General features: G+C 46.8%; 1 protein-coding gene across 1 annotated transcript in view; it reads left to right on the top strand.

Annotated features, from left to right (window-relative positions):
* The window catches only part of LRRC43 (leucine rich repeat containing 43), an 89886-nt gene that overhangs the window by 16157 nt on the left and 59029 nt on the right, over window positions 1–14700 (top strand). Inside the window, exons 5-6 of the mRNA XM_073677448.1 lie at window positions 5978–6150; window positions 10177–10249. Of these exons, the coding sequence (XP_073533549.1) occupies window positions 5978–6150; window positions 10177–10249 (246 nt within the window). The remainder of the gene's footprint in view (window positions 1–5977; window positions 6151–10176; window positions 10250–14700) is intronic.

Below are 14700 nucleotides of genomic sequence, written 5' to 3'. Positions count from 1 at the left end.
CCCCATGTTTCTTTGCTAGGACTCCGGAAGCATGACCTGCTACTTCACTGACAAACAAGTAAAAAGGTAGTTGATAATTTGGGATTCCAAGGGCTGGTGCAGACTGTATGGCCTGTTTAAGAGCGTAGAAGGCTTCCACGGATTTGGGACGTAGTGGAAAAGCTGATGTCTTGAGGTCATTGTACAACGGTTGCATCAGCTTTGAGGCATCTGGAATCCATTGGCGACAATATGTAATAAGTCCTAAAAAAAAGCTTGTAATTGCTTAGGTCCTTTTGGTAGAGGAACGGTCTCAATAGCAAGTTTCCTTTCACCCATTAGGTGTTTCAGGTTTGGAGAGAGACAGTGGCCTAAAAACACAACTTTGGGCTGACACCACTGGATTTTGTTGAGGGACACCTTGCAGCTTTGTTGTGCAAGATGAAGGAGAAGACTGAGACTCGATTCTTCAGCTGTCGCCTGATCCGGACAACATAGTAGGAGATCATCCACATACTGAAGAAGGACAACTTGATGGTTAGTCTCTCTCCACGGCCGTAAACAAGAGGCAAGGGCCTGAGAGAAATGACTTGGTGAGTTCTGTGCTCCTTGTGGTAAGACCATCCAGGTGTATTGTGATCCTCTGTAAGTGAAGGCAAACAGGTACCAATCTTTTGGATGTAGTGGTACGCTGAAGAAAGCATTGGCCAGATCGATGACAGTGAAACGTTTTGCATCTGATGGTATTTCTGGCAACAATGTATGTGGATTGGGCACAATGGGACTTTCTAGTACAATTGCCGCGTTAACCGCTCGGAGATCTTGAACCATACAGTAATTTGGGGCTTCTCCTTTTAATGTCCTCTTCTTTACTGGGAACAAGGGCATGTTACGGAGAGAGTTACATTTGACTAGTGCCCCATTTTCCAGGAGAGCCTTGATTTGAGTGCCCAAAGACTCTTCCTGGGCAGATTTGAGTGGGTATTGGGGCAAACTAGGGAGTTGAGCTCCAGGTTTAAGAATGACCCATACCGGAGGTACAGCAAGACCATAGAGTAGATGGGACCTGTGACATAATTTCTGGCGAAACACTTGAGGTGGTGTTAGCAGCTTCGTCCATCATCATGATCAGAGGTGCGGCTTGAAGTTGACACTCTTCACTCGGATCGCGCGGGTCAGTGATGGTGATGGTGAGACCATCTGATGAATAGGCCATGGCTCTCTTAACTTTTGAAGAAGGTCTGCTCCCAGAAGGTTAGTAGGACAAGTGGGGAACACAACATAAAAACACCTTCGTATGGTCCAACCTGTATTTTATGGGTGAGTTTGTTAGAAGTAGGCTTGCCATCTACTACCACGCATGTCACAGCTTCTGAGGATATCAGATTGGGAAAAGGCAGGTCCTGTAATCTGATAACACTTCTGGCTGCACCGGTGTCCACAAGGAACGGTAAGGGTTTGCCTTGAACGTTGCTAGTTACTTTGGCTATTGGACCAGACATAGAAGCCAAAGTAGTGGACACGGGCTTGCCCTTGAGCTATCGGATATTGAGATCCATCAGAGCAGTGGTGTGATTGGTATCTGGATGTATCCAAGCTTGTGGTGGTCGTTCGTTGCATTGGTCATTGCGTCGCGGATAGTTGAATCTGCAATTATCCTCATTGTGGTTCCTGAATCTGCGTCATTGAAGAGGGGCCTTACAATCCCGTCTTTGGTGACCCGAATTACCAGAATTGAAGCAGACATCTGTGGTACGAGTTGATGGAGGTTTCTGGGTTTGATGTTGCACATCAGTCCATAGAATATGGGTCTTTTTGTTCGAGGTTGTCATAGATTTCTCAGGGAGAGTTTTTTCGAATCCTTTGGCTATCGTTAAGACATCCTTAGGATCCAATGTAGAATATTCAGGTCTAATTGATTGAAATTGCTTCCTCAGAGCCAGTGTCCGTTGAACTTTTATTTGGTTACTGAAGCCAAGGTCATTAAACATTTGAGTTAGACGAGCATGATATCTCTCCACCGATTCCCCTGGTTCTTGTGTGACATCCTTGAAAGATGTTGACTGATCAGCCAACTTATCCGAGGTCCATGTATTAAGTTGTTGGCAGAACTGAACACCAGAGTCCCATGTGGTGTCACTGACAAGTGAGGCATCATTAAATGCAGTGTCCATAACAGGCCAATATGCATCGCCTGCTTTAAGATTTGCCAGAGAAATGAGATCTTGCCATGTGGCTGAGTAATTCCTTTGGATTTGAAGCATGCTTCTATAGAAAGGCATCGGCTGTTTCTCAGGATCTGGGAGTTGGTTCAACAGAGTAGCAGCTTGCTGGGGTGTAAACTTGACATAAAGGGTGGGCTCCTGAGACGTGGGCGTTGGCACCGTTGGTGGTGGCACCTGAGGCGGGAGTAGAGATGGCACTGGAAGTACAGGTGTAATCCCTTGTGTGTAAGGAGCAGGAGGAGGTAACAGTCCTGGAATGAGGGGCTCTATTTGGGCAGCTCCAATATCACGGGGTGGAGTCCAGGTGACGTAGGCAGTCTTAAAAGCTTTAACAGTCCTGTCCTCATTACTAATTAACCTGATTTCGGAGAGGCAGCAAATGCTTGGGGGGCTACACTTGTTCATTATAATTCCAACAATCTCCCTTGCACATGCATGTACAGGGAACCCGAAGATGCCAACACCAATGGCAGGAATTGTCAAGGTCTCAATCTGCTCACTAATATTCCCATACTCTAAGATACGAGTTATTGCAGCGCGAAGTTGTCGAGCACTGACATGTGGATGAATAGGGTCAAAAGTAGGGATCACAGCGTGTATGATCATTCTACAAGGAAGATTGCCAGATTTAGTTACCGCTATGTCCCCAACAGCTATCTAACCATGCGACTCAACAATGATTTGACTGTCATTCTGAATAGTCGCCCCTCCTGCTTCCACTATAGCTCTAGCCACACCTCCGTTGTTAATGCTGCCAGCCCTTGGATAGAGAACAATAGCGTCCGTTTCCATTGTCGTTATGTCACCCTTTTCCACCACTAACAAGGGTCCCGCAGGAAGTTCTTTTTCAAGATTGGGTTGCCAACATTCCCTCCCCTTTGTGCTTTCTGTGATGTTAGTGTCCCCCCCCAGATTGAGCCCCTCCTTGATTCAGTGGCCACCGTTCCATACAGGTGTGTGCTCGGCTGCGAGAGAGGCTGTGAGGTACTGGGAATAGAGTCAAGTAGACTGCGTGAGAGTGCTGTTGTAGCGGAAGTGTTGGGAGGAGAGGTCGCTGTTTGAAGTAACTCGTGTGAACGTGCAGCTGAGTTGCCAGTGGAAGTGACAGTGGAAAGGGTTGGTGCTGTGGATAATCCAGGTGGGAGAATAGCTGGGCTCACGATGGGAGTGTTAGGTGAAAGGGTCGGTGGCCCACTGGACACCGTTGTGACAGGGAACATGGGTAAAGCCTCTTCACTTCCCGAAGGAGTATAGTACTGGCCATTAGTCATCGTTACTGAGTAAAAAGGATCTGGTCCTGTGGTGTGTAGCATTGGCCTAGTATGTTCACCACCGAAAGTCATGTGTATATTCCTGGATTTTGCCTCACTCGATTTAGCCAGATCTGTGTCAGTTACATGATGATATGGCTCAGTTTGTATGATCTGGGGCAACATTCCAAGATGGCCGCCACCGGAGACAGCACATGTGCCATCCACAAAATGGCCACCGCCAGAAGCAACACATGGCAATGAGCCACCATCACCACCCTTATAAGGCGATGGCCGATCACAGGATACATTTTTGTAATACACATAACTCAAAACTCTGTCCTCCTTTTTCCTTTCCTCTTCTACCCAATTTTCTCTATACAAACTTTCAGAGACTCTTTCCCATGCTCTAGCAGTAGACAACAATCCATTATCTTCTAGAGTACCTTTTCGCTCTTTTAAGACAATTTTCCACTCCAGGGGCTGTAACCTCCCCCCTTCTGGCATTCCAAGCAACTTCATAAGCTTTTTACATTGTTTAACATGACTTTTCCCTTCACGAGTCGCGACTAATGTACACTGGTCTTGCCATCTGAATTTGGCTTAGTGCCAATACAGCACAACTGCATTCATTTCTCCATCTTTTTCTATATAGACCAAGATAACAAACACAAAACAAACAATAAGATGGGGGAGAATGACTCAAACCTGAGATTCTAAAGGAAAATTGAGTCTGCAGCATACACTTTCTATCTGTCTCCGTCCTGCCACGGGGTCCCTGTCTGATTTCCGAATATGAAAAAAAAAAGTAAAAATAAAACACCTCGTATTAATCCAATTATCAGGCCCCGTACCGAGTCACTCACTCTAGGCTACGTGCCGAAACTCAATTTACTAGGTACCAGGCCGAGTCACTCACTCTAGGCCACGCCGAGTCACTCACTCTAGGCTAAGTACCCCTACTTTCTCCACCAGAACTGAAAATCGTATCACAGGCGACAAACTTGAACTGTACCACAGACAATATCCTTTACTTCTCCAGACACCCCTCAAAAATCACACTTGCTCCCTTTAATACCAGTCAATCTCCCCTCAACACGACACATAACAGGCAGCAGGCAACTGAGCACGTGACTGTTCTTCCGCAATTAAATGGCCAGCAGCGGAGAGACCCTTCTGCTGTCTTACAGATATCTCGAAAACCAGACACAGTCAGGCATTCTGCACAGGATACCCCGGGGAACACAGGAAAAGACCTACAGATTATAAAAAATCAGCAGACTTCCCGTGTTTGGTTAAGGAGGTGATCAGTCTCCTGGCTCAGGGTATTCAGTGCGTCCTGCCGTTCCACTCGCCGGTTCTCAGGGTGTAGGGCTTCTTCCTCTGCTGGGCCCTGTTGGGCACCAAAAAATGTTAGGGTGAACACTTGGATATGTTCACTAGTTGCCTGCTCCTGCTCTAATGGATATGATCAAGTGCATGCAAGAAAGAATAACATCAGACACACACAGTCGGATCTAAGCTCTCCTTGATAAGCTATGGCACAGCTCCAAGTGTCTTTATTCAACCCGAACATAGACTTATATAAACTCTGTAAAGGGGCTCAGTTAGCCCTAGAATGGGAGTAACCAGATGTATTCACTGGTTAATAGATTGAGCAATGGGCAGGTCCATGGGCGGATCCATGAGGTCATCAGGGTTTGTCCATGAGGTAATCAGGGGGGCGTGGTCTCTTTCGGGTGTCTCCAAACGACGTGTCGCTCTGTGATTGGTTAGTCCTTCTATAGAATTCAGCTTCCTCCCAGAACTTTCTTGTATGACAGGGTGTAGTCATAAATAAAGTCTCCACCTTTGCCACATGTGCAACAGGATGTAGTCATAGGTCCAGTCGCCATCTTGCATACCAGAGCATGGTGTGATGAAACAGGAAATCGCAGCCATCTTTTGATCTAAACAAGCTTATGTAAGGTAAAATAATACACTTTATTGGTCTTTTCTCTCAATCTCCTATGTCTTGAGGTTAATTAAGTATTTGATCATATGGCTCTCCTCAACAATAGAAGAAACTTTCTACAAGCAGTGGTACAGGAAAAAGTCTGCATCTTTCAAAAAAACATGATTTTTATGCAGGACAATGCTCCATCATGTGCATCGAAATCTCAACTGCTTGGCTTCCAGTTAAGGCCTTAAAGATTAAAGAATAATGACATGGGGCCTTCCTCACCTGATCTCAACCCTGAGCAGAACTTGTGGGCCCTTTTCAGATGGGAGAATTACTGTGAAGGAAAACAGTACACCTCTCTGAGCAGTGTCTGAGAGGTTATGGTTGGCGCTTCACATAAAGTTGATAATCAACAGATTAAGAAACTGACATCCATGGATGGAAGGTTTATTATGACCATTATTGAAAAGAAGGGGGCTATATTTGTCACTGATATATTACATAAAATAAGTATTATGTCCAAATTCTGTTCTAACAATATCATATCATCTCCATAGAATTATTTTTTTTTTTATTTGCAGAAGTGCTAGAGAATAAAGCAAAGTTTTATGTGCGTATAGGAAAAGTACAAGGTATTCCAAATCCACACACTGAGCAGCAGCTCTCAGGGTACTATCCGGTAACTACAGTCACTTATTCTGTCTGCTATGAAGTCATTGAGGATCAGCCCAGCAGTGACATAACACAGAGCCAGGTAAACACCTAAATCTGAGTATTGAAGTTACTATGAGAAACCCCAGCTTGCACTTAAAGGGAATCTGTCACAAAATCTGAGTTATTAATTTTCTAAAGGTGTCATGGTTTTTTTTTGCCTTCTTTTGGATCAATAGATAAAGGCATAGGGATTTTAGTAATTCCTTTATTAGAATCACTAAAGTAATACAAAATATAAAACTAATTAAATTGTAAACGGGTTCATTTTTAATTGTAAAAAAGCAGCAATTATAAAAATGGTAATAATAATACATTTGTGAGGCCTAGTCCCAGTTAGTTAGTAAGTTAGTGTAGTGTTAGTGTAGGGAGTACAATTGGGGGAGGAAGATTGAACTAGATGGACCAATGGGGCTTTATTCAACCTATGTTACTATGTAATTTGGGCATACAGGTGGTTGACAACTGAAACTAGTCATACCTTTATGCCTCATGGATGATGCCTTATTCTGTAAAATTCATCTTTTATTTCTTTATGTTAACTAGTTCTTACAGGCTATAGGGCGTACGTTGCCTGTAAGATAACCCTGCCTCCTCACTTCATTTTCCTATATTTCTCTTCCCCTCTCTTCACTATGCCTATATGACGTCAGGTGCACGGCTGGAAATCCTGTGCATTCTGCCTGCTGTCGCTCCACTTCACTGTTCTGCCTTTCTTTGGGCATTGGCTTCACTTTTGTTCTGCGCAATTGCCAGAGATTCACTGTGACTTCCAGTCCTAGTGTTTTCCGGCACGCAAAATAAGGTACACACCCGACTTCCATCTTCCCGCTCAGTATAGTCAGCATGTCATTTGCATCTTTTCTGTGCGGCGGAGAACACAAGGACTGGAAGTCAGTGACTCTCCAGCGCTTGTGCAGAACAAAAGTGAAGCCAATGCCCATAGAAAAGCGGAACAGTGAAGAGGAGCGCAGGCGTGGGAATTCCAGCCATGCCCCTGACATCACAGGGACACAGTGAAGAGAGGGTAGGAGAAATATAGGAAAATGAAGCGAGGAGGCAGGGTTATCTTTCGGGCAGCATACGCCCCATAGCCTATAAGAACTAGTTAACATAAAGCAATAAAAGATGATTTTTACAGGACAAGGCATCATCCATGAGGCATACAGGTATGACTACTTTCAGGTGTCTATAACTTGTATGCCCATATTAATAGCTCAAATCGCTCTGATAGGGTGACGGATTCCCTTTAAGGTGGTCATACTGACTGGTGCACTAGAGAAGCGGTTCCCAACCTTTCTTACCTTGAGAGCTACATTCAGCTCTGAGAGATGGTTTCCAGCCACATTCAATGCCCCCTCCACAGTAGTGACACTCAGCGCCCTCTATTACTGGTATGGTGGCAGCCAAAGCTTCCCAACAGTAAGACATTGTGTCTCCTCCCATATAAATTGTATAATTATCCAAGGGTTCCCACTTGACCCTCATTTGATATTTTTGTATTAACACCCTACACACTATTGGATTAAGCTTCAACCTCCCTTCTAACTAACAGTATCATCCTATCTCCAGCTTACTATATTTATTCCTATATACAGTGCCTACAAGTAGTATTCAACCCCCTGCAGATTTAGCTGGTTTGATAAGATGCAAATAAGTTAGAGCCTTCAAACTGCAAACGAGAGTAGGTTTTATGAACAGAAGCATAAATCTTACAAACCAAAAAGTTATGTTGCTCAGTTGAATTTTATTAAATTTTAAACATAAAAGTGTGGGTCAATTATTATACAACCCCTATGTTTAATATTTTGTGGAATAACCCTTGTTTGCAATTACAGCTAATAATCGTCTTTTATAAGACCTGATCAGGCCGGCACAGGTCTGTGGAGTTATCTTGGCCCACTCCTCCATGCAGATCTTCTCCAAGTTATCTAGGTTCTTTGGGTGTCTCATGTGGACTTTATTCTTGAGCTCCTTCCACAAGTTTTCAATTGGGTTAAGGTCAGGAGACTGACTAGGCCTCTCCAACACCTTGACTTTTTCCCTATTGAACCAGGCCTTGGTTTTCTTGGCTGTGTGCTTTGGGTCGTTGTCTTATTCGAAGATGAAATTACGACCCATCTTAAGATCCTTGATGGAGGAGCGGAGGTTCTTGGCCAAAATCTCCAGGTAGGCCGTGCTATCCATCTTCCCATGGATGCGGACCAGATGGCCAGGCCCCTTGACAGAGAAACAGCCCCACAGCATGATGCTGCCACCACCATGCTTGACTGTAGGGATGGTATTCTTGGGGTCGTATGCAGTGCCATCCAGTCTCCAAACGTCACGTGTGTGGTTGGCACCAAAGATCTCGATCTTGGTCTCATCAGACCATAGAACCTTGAACCAGTCTGTCTCAGAGTCCTCCAAGTGATCATGAGCAAACTGTAGACGAGCCTTGACATGACGCTTTGAAAGTAAAGGTACCTTACGGGCTCGTCTGGAACGGAGACCATTGCGGTGGAGTACGTTACTTATGGTATTGACTGAAACCAATGTCACCACTGCCATGAGATCTTCCCGGAGCTCCTTCCTTGTTGTCCTTGGGTTAGCCTTGACTCTTCGGACAAGCCTGGCCTCGGCACGGGAGGACACTTTCAAAGGCTGTCCTGGCCGTGGAAGGCTAACAGTAGTTCCATAAGCCTTCCACTTACGGATGATGCTCCCAACAGTGGAGACAGGTAGGCCCAACTCCTTGGAAAGGGTTTTGTACCCCTTGCCAGCCTTGTGACCCTCCACGATCTTGTCTCTGATGGCCTTGGAATGCTCCTTTGTCTTTCCCATGTTGACCGTGTCTGAGTGCTGTTCACAAGTTTGGGGAGGGTCTTAAATAGTCAGAGAAGGCTGGCAAAAGAGATCTTTAATCCACACATGTGAAGTTCATTATTCTTGGTGCCTGAACTACTTCTTAATACTTTAGGGGGACCAAACAGAATTCTTGTGGTTTGAGGGGTTGAATAATAAATGACACTCTGAATTAACTTTTTACGCTTTAAAAAAACAAACAAAAAAAGAACAAAATTTGCTGCAGTGCATTTCCCACTTCCAGGCTGATCTACAGTACAAATGTCACAATGCCAAGTTAATTCCGCATGTGTCAACCAGCTAAATCTGCAGGGGGTTGAATACTACTTGTAGGCACTGTACATACCAGCAGCTGTCTTCGTCTTTTATCGGCACCAGTCCGGTCTGTCCACAGCCGGATCACTCCAGGGTGAGCCAGAAGTCACTGTTCAGTGCAATTTTGGGAGCCAGGATGAGTCTCTTATAGACTTGCATTGAGAGCTTGCAACTATTAATTCTGACTTCCAGTCAGTCAGAAGTTGCGGTCAAAAGATGGCGGCGCAGGACCGGAATGACGCCGGGAAGAGCTGAAGACAGCGGCTGGTAAGCATAATATGAGGGGCAGGGAACTTACATTAGTTGCACCACTACAGCGCTAAAAAAATAATAATAATAATTCTGGAGTGGTATTTAAAATACGTACAGTACACAGATGGCATCCACGTGCTGTACGTATTTTTCACGGATCCATAGATTTACATTGGCCCTTGTCATCCATGTTGCTGGAAAAAAAACGGACATGTGAATAGCACTATAGATTATAATGGGTACTTGTATCCGTGAAAAAAATTGATGCAACACGAACGTGTGAATACTTCCCAGAGGAGAGAATCTCGCTACATATTGTGCTTACTGTAAAATGAAAGGAAAACCTGCATCCTGATTGGCTAATGTCATACACTTGAAGAACTGTTTTCTTCTTTTGCTTTGCTTTTTTAAGAAGGATCATATTTCTTCACACAGATTGTAGACAAACAGAGTAGCTAATAAGACACTTTTACTTGCATGCCAAAAAATGCACTGAATATTGCAACAGACAGAGAAGGTACAAAAAAAGGTTAATGTAGTAAAGGAATGAAACGCACTGTTGGTATTACTTGTATATAGTTGATTATATTAATATTATTTAGTGTAAGTGAAAATTCATGTTTGTATAACTTACTGGGTGTGTTCGTTTTATTTTTAGTCATATATGTGTAGCCAGCTGCAGATGACCACCGAAGAGCATGTACAACGTAATCCACTGAACCTTCACACCGGTAACTTATTCTGTGTTGACAGTGTGAAAAAAGGCAGTGTGTGTGGGTGTACACTACTATATTTATAGATGATTTTACTGAAGTGGAAAAAGTGATGTGACAAAAACGTCAAGCAGTATTATTTATCGTAAATGTAAATATGCAATTTGCCTATAACTTGTCTGTTTCTTACGACTATAATTTGTTTATGCCTTTCTTACACTTAGAACTAGTCTGCCTGTTTCTGCTTTTTAATTTGTATTAAAGGGAACCTGTCGCCAAGTTTTCCATGTGTAAACTAAAGCCACCACCTTTAACTCGTCTATTACCGCAGTCCATCAATCTGTATATAAGCCTCTAACTCCCCCTGTATATCCCCAAAAATATCTTGTATAAGTCTCCCATGCGATATGCTAATGAACTTGCATGATAGCTGAAAGATGCGCCAAATTCATTGTAAGGTGTACGTGACTCGCCCCCTGGGCCGTGGGGTACCCGGAACCGGGCTTCTGTGCGATGCTGGGGGTATTAGTGGCAACCCGATCCCGTGGCTCAGGGTGGTCAGACCAAATGTTGTGGCAGTCTATTTGTAGAGTTATGAATGTCCGACTACGCCACCCGTGGATTGCGGTCAGGGATAACCGCCGCTGCGAGGCAGACCGCTGAGGCTGGTGTTAGAGTGCAGCACAGGGGTAGGACAACTCCCCACGGGAAGAGTGTAGCCTCAGGGCAATGTAGGTGGATGCTGGGGGTGATGGTGCAGGCGCAGCAGAAATCACACAGAGTCCAATGATGCAGTCCACGGTTTTTACTCACAGTTGTTATCCATGTCACTTCTGTCAGCAATGACTGCCCAAGCCGTGCTGCGTCCACCAGGTGAGGGGCTCGGTCAACCCCCAGGCAATTCAGGAGTATGGCGCAGGACCCCCTTCTGTCCTTTCTCTGGCCTCTCGTGCCCCACCAGTGACCAAACTTCTGTCCAGCTACCGCGGACCTTTGCGTGCAAACGTTGGCCTCCGCTTCCCGCTATCCTATATGGTGCCTTCCTAGCAGGTTTGGCGGGGGGTCGCACCAATAGATGATCACGACCTCCGGTTCTTGGCTGAGGGATAATTTACCTCCACCAACTTGGGAATCCGGTACCCTTCTATAGCCTGACCCTTCACCCGATATAACGCGGGTTGCAACGGTTGCTGTCCGTTCTGCACTCTCTTAGGGTCCCTTCTGCCTTCTTGTTTCTGGAGCCTTTCTACTCCTCTGTCTCTTCTCCTTCCTTCCTTCTCCTTCTTCACTTCTCCTCTCTGGCCCCGGCCTCTTCTCTAGGCCTGCCTCGTGGAGCTGAGCTCAGGCTGAGCCTCAGCTCCCTGTCAGCTCTCTCTGGCTGACTACTTCTCTGACTGAACTCATTCCTAAGATGGCCCCCACCTTTTATCTGCTTCTCTGTGTCTGAGCTCAGGTGACCAGCACCCAATGAGCTCCTTCCTATGCTCCAGAAACCGTCCCCTTCTGCTCTTACATCACTGGGTTCTCTCCCCACTCCAGCCAGGGACATGGTCAGTTGAGCCTGCAACTATATGGGAGCACCGTCGAGCTGTCCCCCGGAAATGGGGTGAGTGTGTGTATGCAGCTACTGAGCCCTGGTTCATACTCCATCCTTACCTGGGAGTGGAATATCACACCTCTGGGTGAGGTGCAATACCCCTCTAGCAACCAAACCCTCGGGGCGCTACATACGCCTCTTAATGAATTTGGTGCATCTTACTCCAGCTCACTTTTCATCAAGACTGGCATATAAAATGGCACCTGTATGTCAATCATGTATTTTCTTTTTATAATCTTTATTGAAGTGAGTTATACAACAACCAGAAAAGAAAAAGAAAGGTAAAACGAATCAGTAATCATAACTGCAAAAATAATGAGATCCTACAAGATGTCGTATAATGTTACATCATATCTGTAACATCTATGGCGGCGTGCTGGCATGGCTTACCATCTCCCACCATGCAAGACCGCCACCTTACCTGCCACCTTACCTATCAGTCCAGGCTGCACACTTTGCTCCAGTACTTGCTGTGTGCATGTCTCTTGTCTGATTGCTTAGGGCGGCAGGTGCGGTTACTGCCTGATTCTTAAAGTTACAGTGTGCGCACTCCTAATGCGTCCCCAGCCTATTGCTGTGAGTCACTGGATACTTAAACCCCCTCCACCCAGTAGGAGGTGCCTGAGCAACACTTTCTTTCAGTGTGTTCTGTGCAACTGAGTTGCCAGGTCCTGTCCTGTATCTTGTCTGTTTCCGCCACCCTGGGGGCTGTATACCCAGGCCCGTTACCTGTATCTGTGACTTCTAGTCTGTCTCCACCACCCTGGGGGCTGAGTTCCCAGGCTCGTTCCTGTATCTTGTTCCTGTCTGAACTGTGTCCTAGCCCGTTACCTGTTTGTCTCTATGTCCGAACTTTCCCTTTTCCTGCAGTGTCTGAACCTGCACCTAACTCCAACTCGTTGTCTCTGTACTTCTGTTTGTGAGTTTTGTGTCCACTCGCTACTTCATTGCAAGTACCTTGTGTGTATCTGGTTCTGCTTGTCCCGTTTCCCTGCCTCCGTATCTACCTCCTGTTTTCTAGCTATCTTCCTGTGTTTCCCAGTCTGTTCCATGTGAACGGAGCCCTGTCCTGTCTGCCTGCAACTTCTGCTCTGCGGTTTCGCTCTGCTCTGTTCTGCCTCGTTTGTCCATCGCACCTGCGGTTTAGTTCTGCCTCGCTTGTCCACCGCACCTGGAGTTTTGCTCTGCTCTACTTGTCCACCGCACCTGCGGTTTCGCTCTGCTCTGCTTGTCCACCGCACCTGCGGTTTTGCTTTGCTCTGCTTGTCCACCGCACCTGTGGTTTCGCTCTGCTCTGCTTGTCCAACGCACCTGCGGTTTCGCTCTGCTCTGCTTGTCCAACGCACCTGCGGTTTCGCTCTGCTCTGCTTGTCCACCGCACCTGCGGTTTCGCTCTGCTCTGCTTGTCCACCGCACCTGCGGTTTCGCTCTTCTCTGCTTGTCCACCGCACCTGCGGTTTCGCTCTGCTCTGCTTGTCCACCGCACCTGCGGTTTCGCTCTGCTCTGCTTGTCCACCGCACCTGCGGTTTCGCTCTGCTCTGCTTGTCCACCGCACCTGCGGTTTCGCTCTGCTCTGCTTGTCCACCGCACCTGCGGTTTCGCTCTGCTCTGCTTGTCCACCGCACCTGCGGTTTCGCTCTGCTCTGCTTGTCCACCGCACCTGCGGTTTCGCTCTGCTCTGCTTGTCCACCGCACCTGCGGTTTCGCTCTGCTCTGCTTGTCCACCGCACCTGCGGTTTCGCTCTGCTCTGCTTGTCCACCGCACCTGCGGTTTCGCTCTGCTCTGCTTGTCCACCGCACCTGCGGTTTCGCTCTGCTCTGCTTGTCCACCGCACCTGCGGTTTCGCTCTGCTCTGCTTGTCCACCGCACCTGCGGTTTCGCTCTGCTCTGCTTGTCCACCGCACCTGCGGTTTCGCTCTGCGCTGCTTGTCCACGGCACCTGCGGTTTCGCTCTGTGCTGCTTGTCCACCGCACCTGCGGTTTTGCTCTGCTCTGCTTGTCCACCGCACCTGCGGCTCTGTTCCTGTATCCCAGTCTGTACTGGTCCCTATCCAGCCTGCGTTCCTACCTGCCAGTACCCGCCTGTCTGCATACCAGCCGTGCCTGCCAGTACCCGCCTGTCTGCATACCAGCCGTGCCTGCCAGTACCCGCCTGTCTGCATACCAGCCGTTCCTGCCAGTACCCACCTGTCTGCATACCAGCCGTGCCTGCCCGTTCTTGCATTCCCCTGTGTGGGTCAACAGCTGTGACCGGGGTCTGACCTGGAGTAGCACCTGGGCCACCTCCCACGTCCCTCCTCAGACCACGGAGTCGATTAAGCCGCCGTGTGTTCGTGGTCGGATCTGGCGAGGCCCCTAGTCACGCCCCTCCAGGCACTCCTTGGTTCGTGGCCCAGTGGGACCACTAACCACGTTCACGCCAGTCAGTCCGGGCGTGAGCATAACAATATCAGAGTAGTAGTATAACATTATATAATGAGAACTTGAATATTCAAAATATTATCCACGAAGTATTAATAAAAGAGAAAAAGAAGAAGAGGAATAAAGAAGAAAGAAGGACAAGAGGAGGGGAAACCAGGGGAGGGAGGTGGATGAGGTGATGAATTTGAATTTCAAAAGTAGATTTAGTTATTAAGTAAATCAGATCGGTAGCACTGAACACACCTGAGTATCAAGGCTGGCTATTTAAAGCCCAGACCACTCCTTGGATTGGAGATATGGTGGATGAAGTCCCGCCCTGCACTTCGTCATCCACTAAAAACATGCCCTTGTAGACTTGGTCCGTTAACCCTTTCTGCACCTAATGTGCAGGAGAAACTTCCATGTTTCACATCACTGAGGCTAACAGACTCCGTGAAATATATTTCCCT

Source organism: Phyllobates terribilis, unplaced genomic scaffold (assembly GCF_046119375.1).
Source record: "Phyllobates terribilis strain yellow unplaced genomic scaffold, ASM4611937v1 Scaffold_1__5_contigs__length_1240528914, whole genome shotgun sequence".
In the NCBI taxonomy this organism is placed as follows: domain Eukaryota; kingdom Metazoa; phylum Chordata; class Amphibia; order Anura; family Dendrobatidae; genus Phyllobates; species Phyllobates terribilis.
Note: the sequence above shows the minus strand (reverse complement) of the source record. Positions and strands in the feature narration are given on the sequence as shown.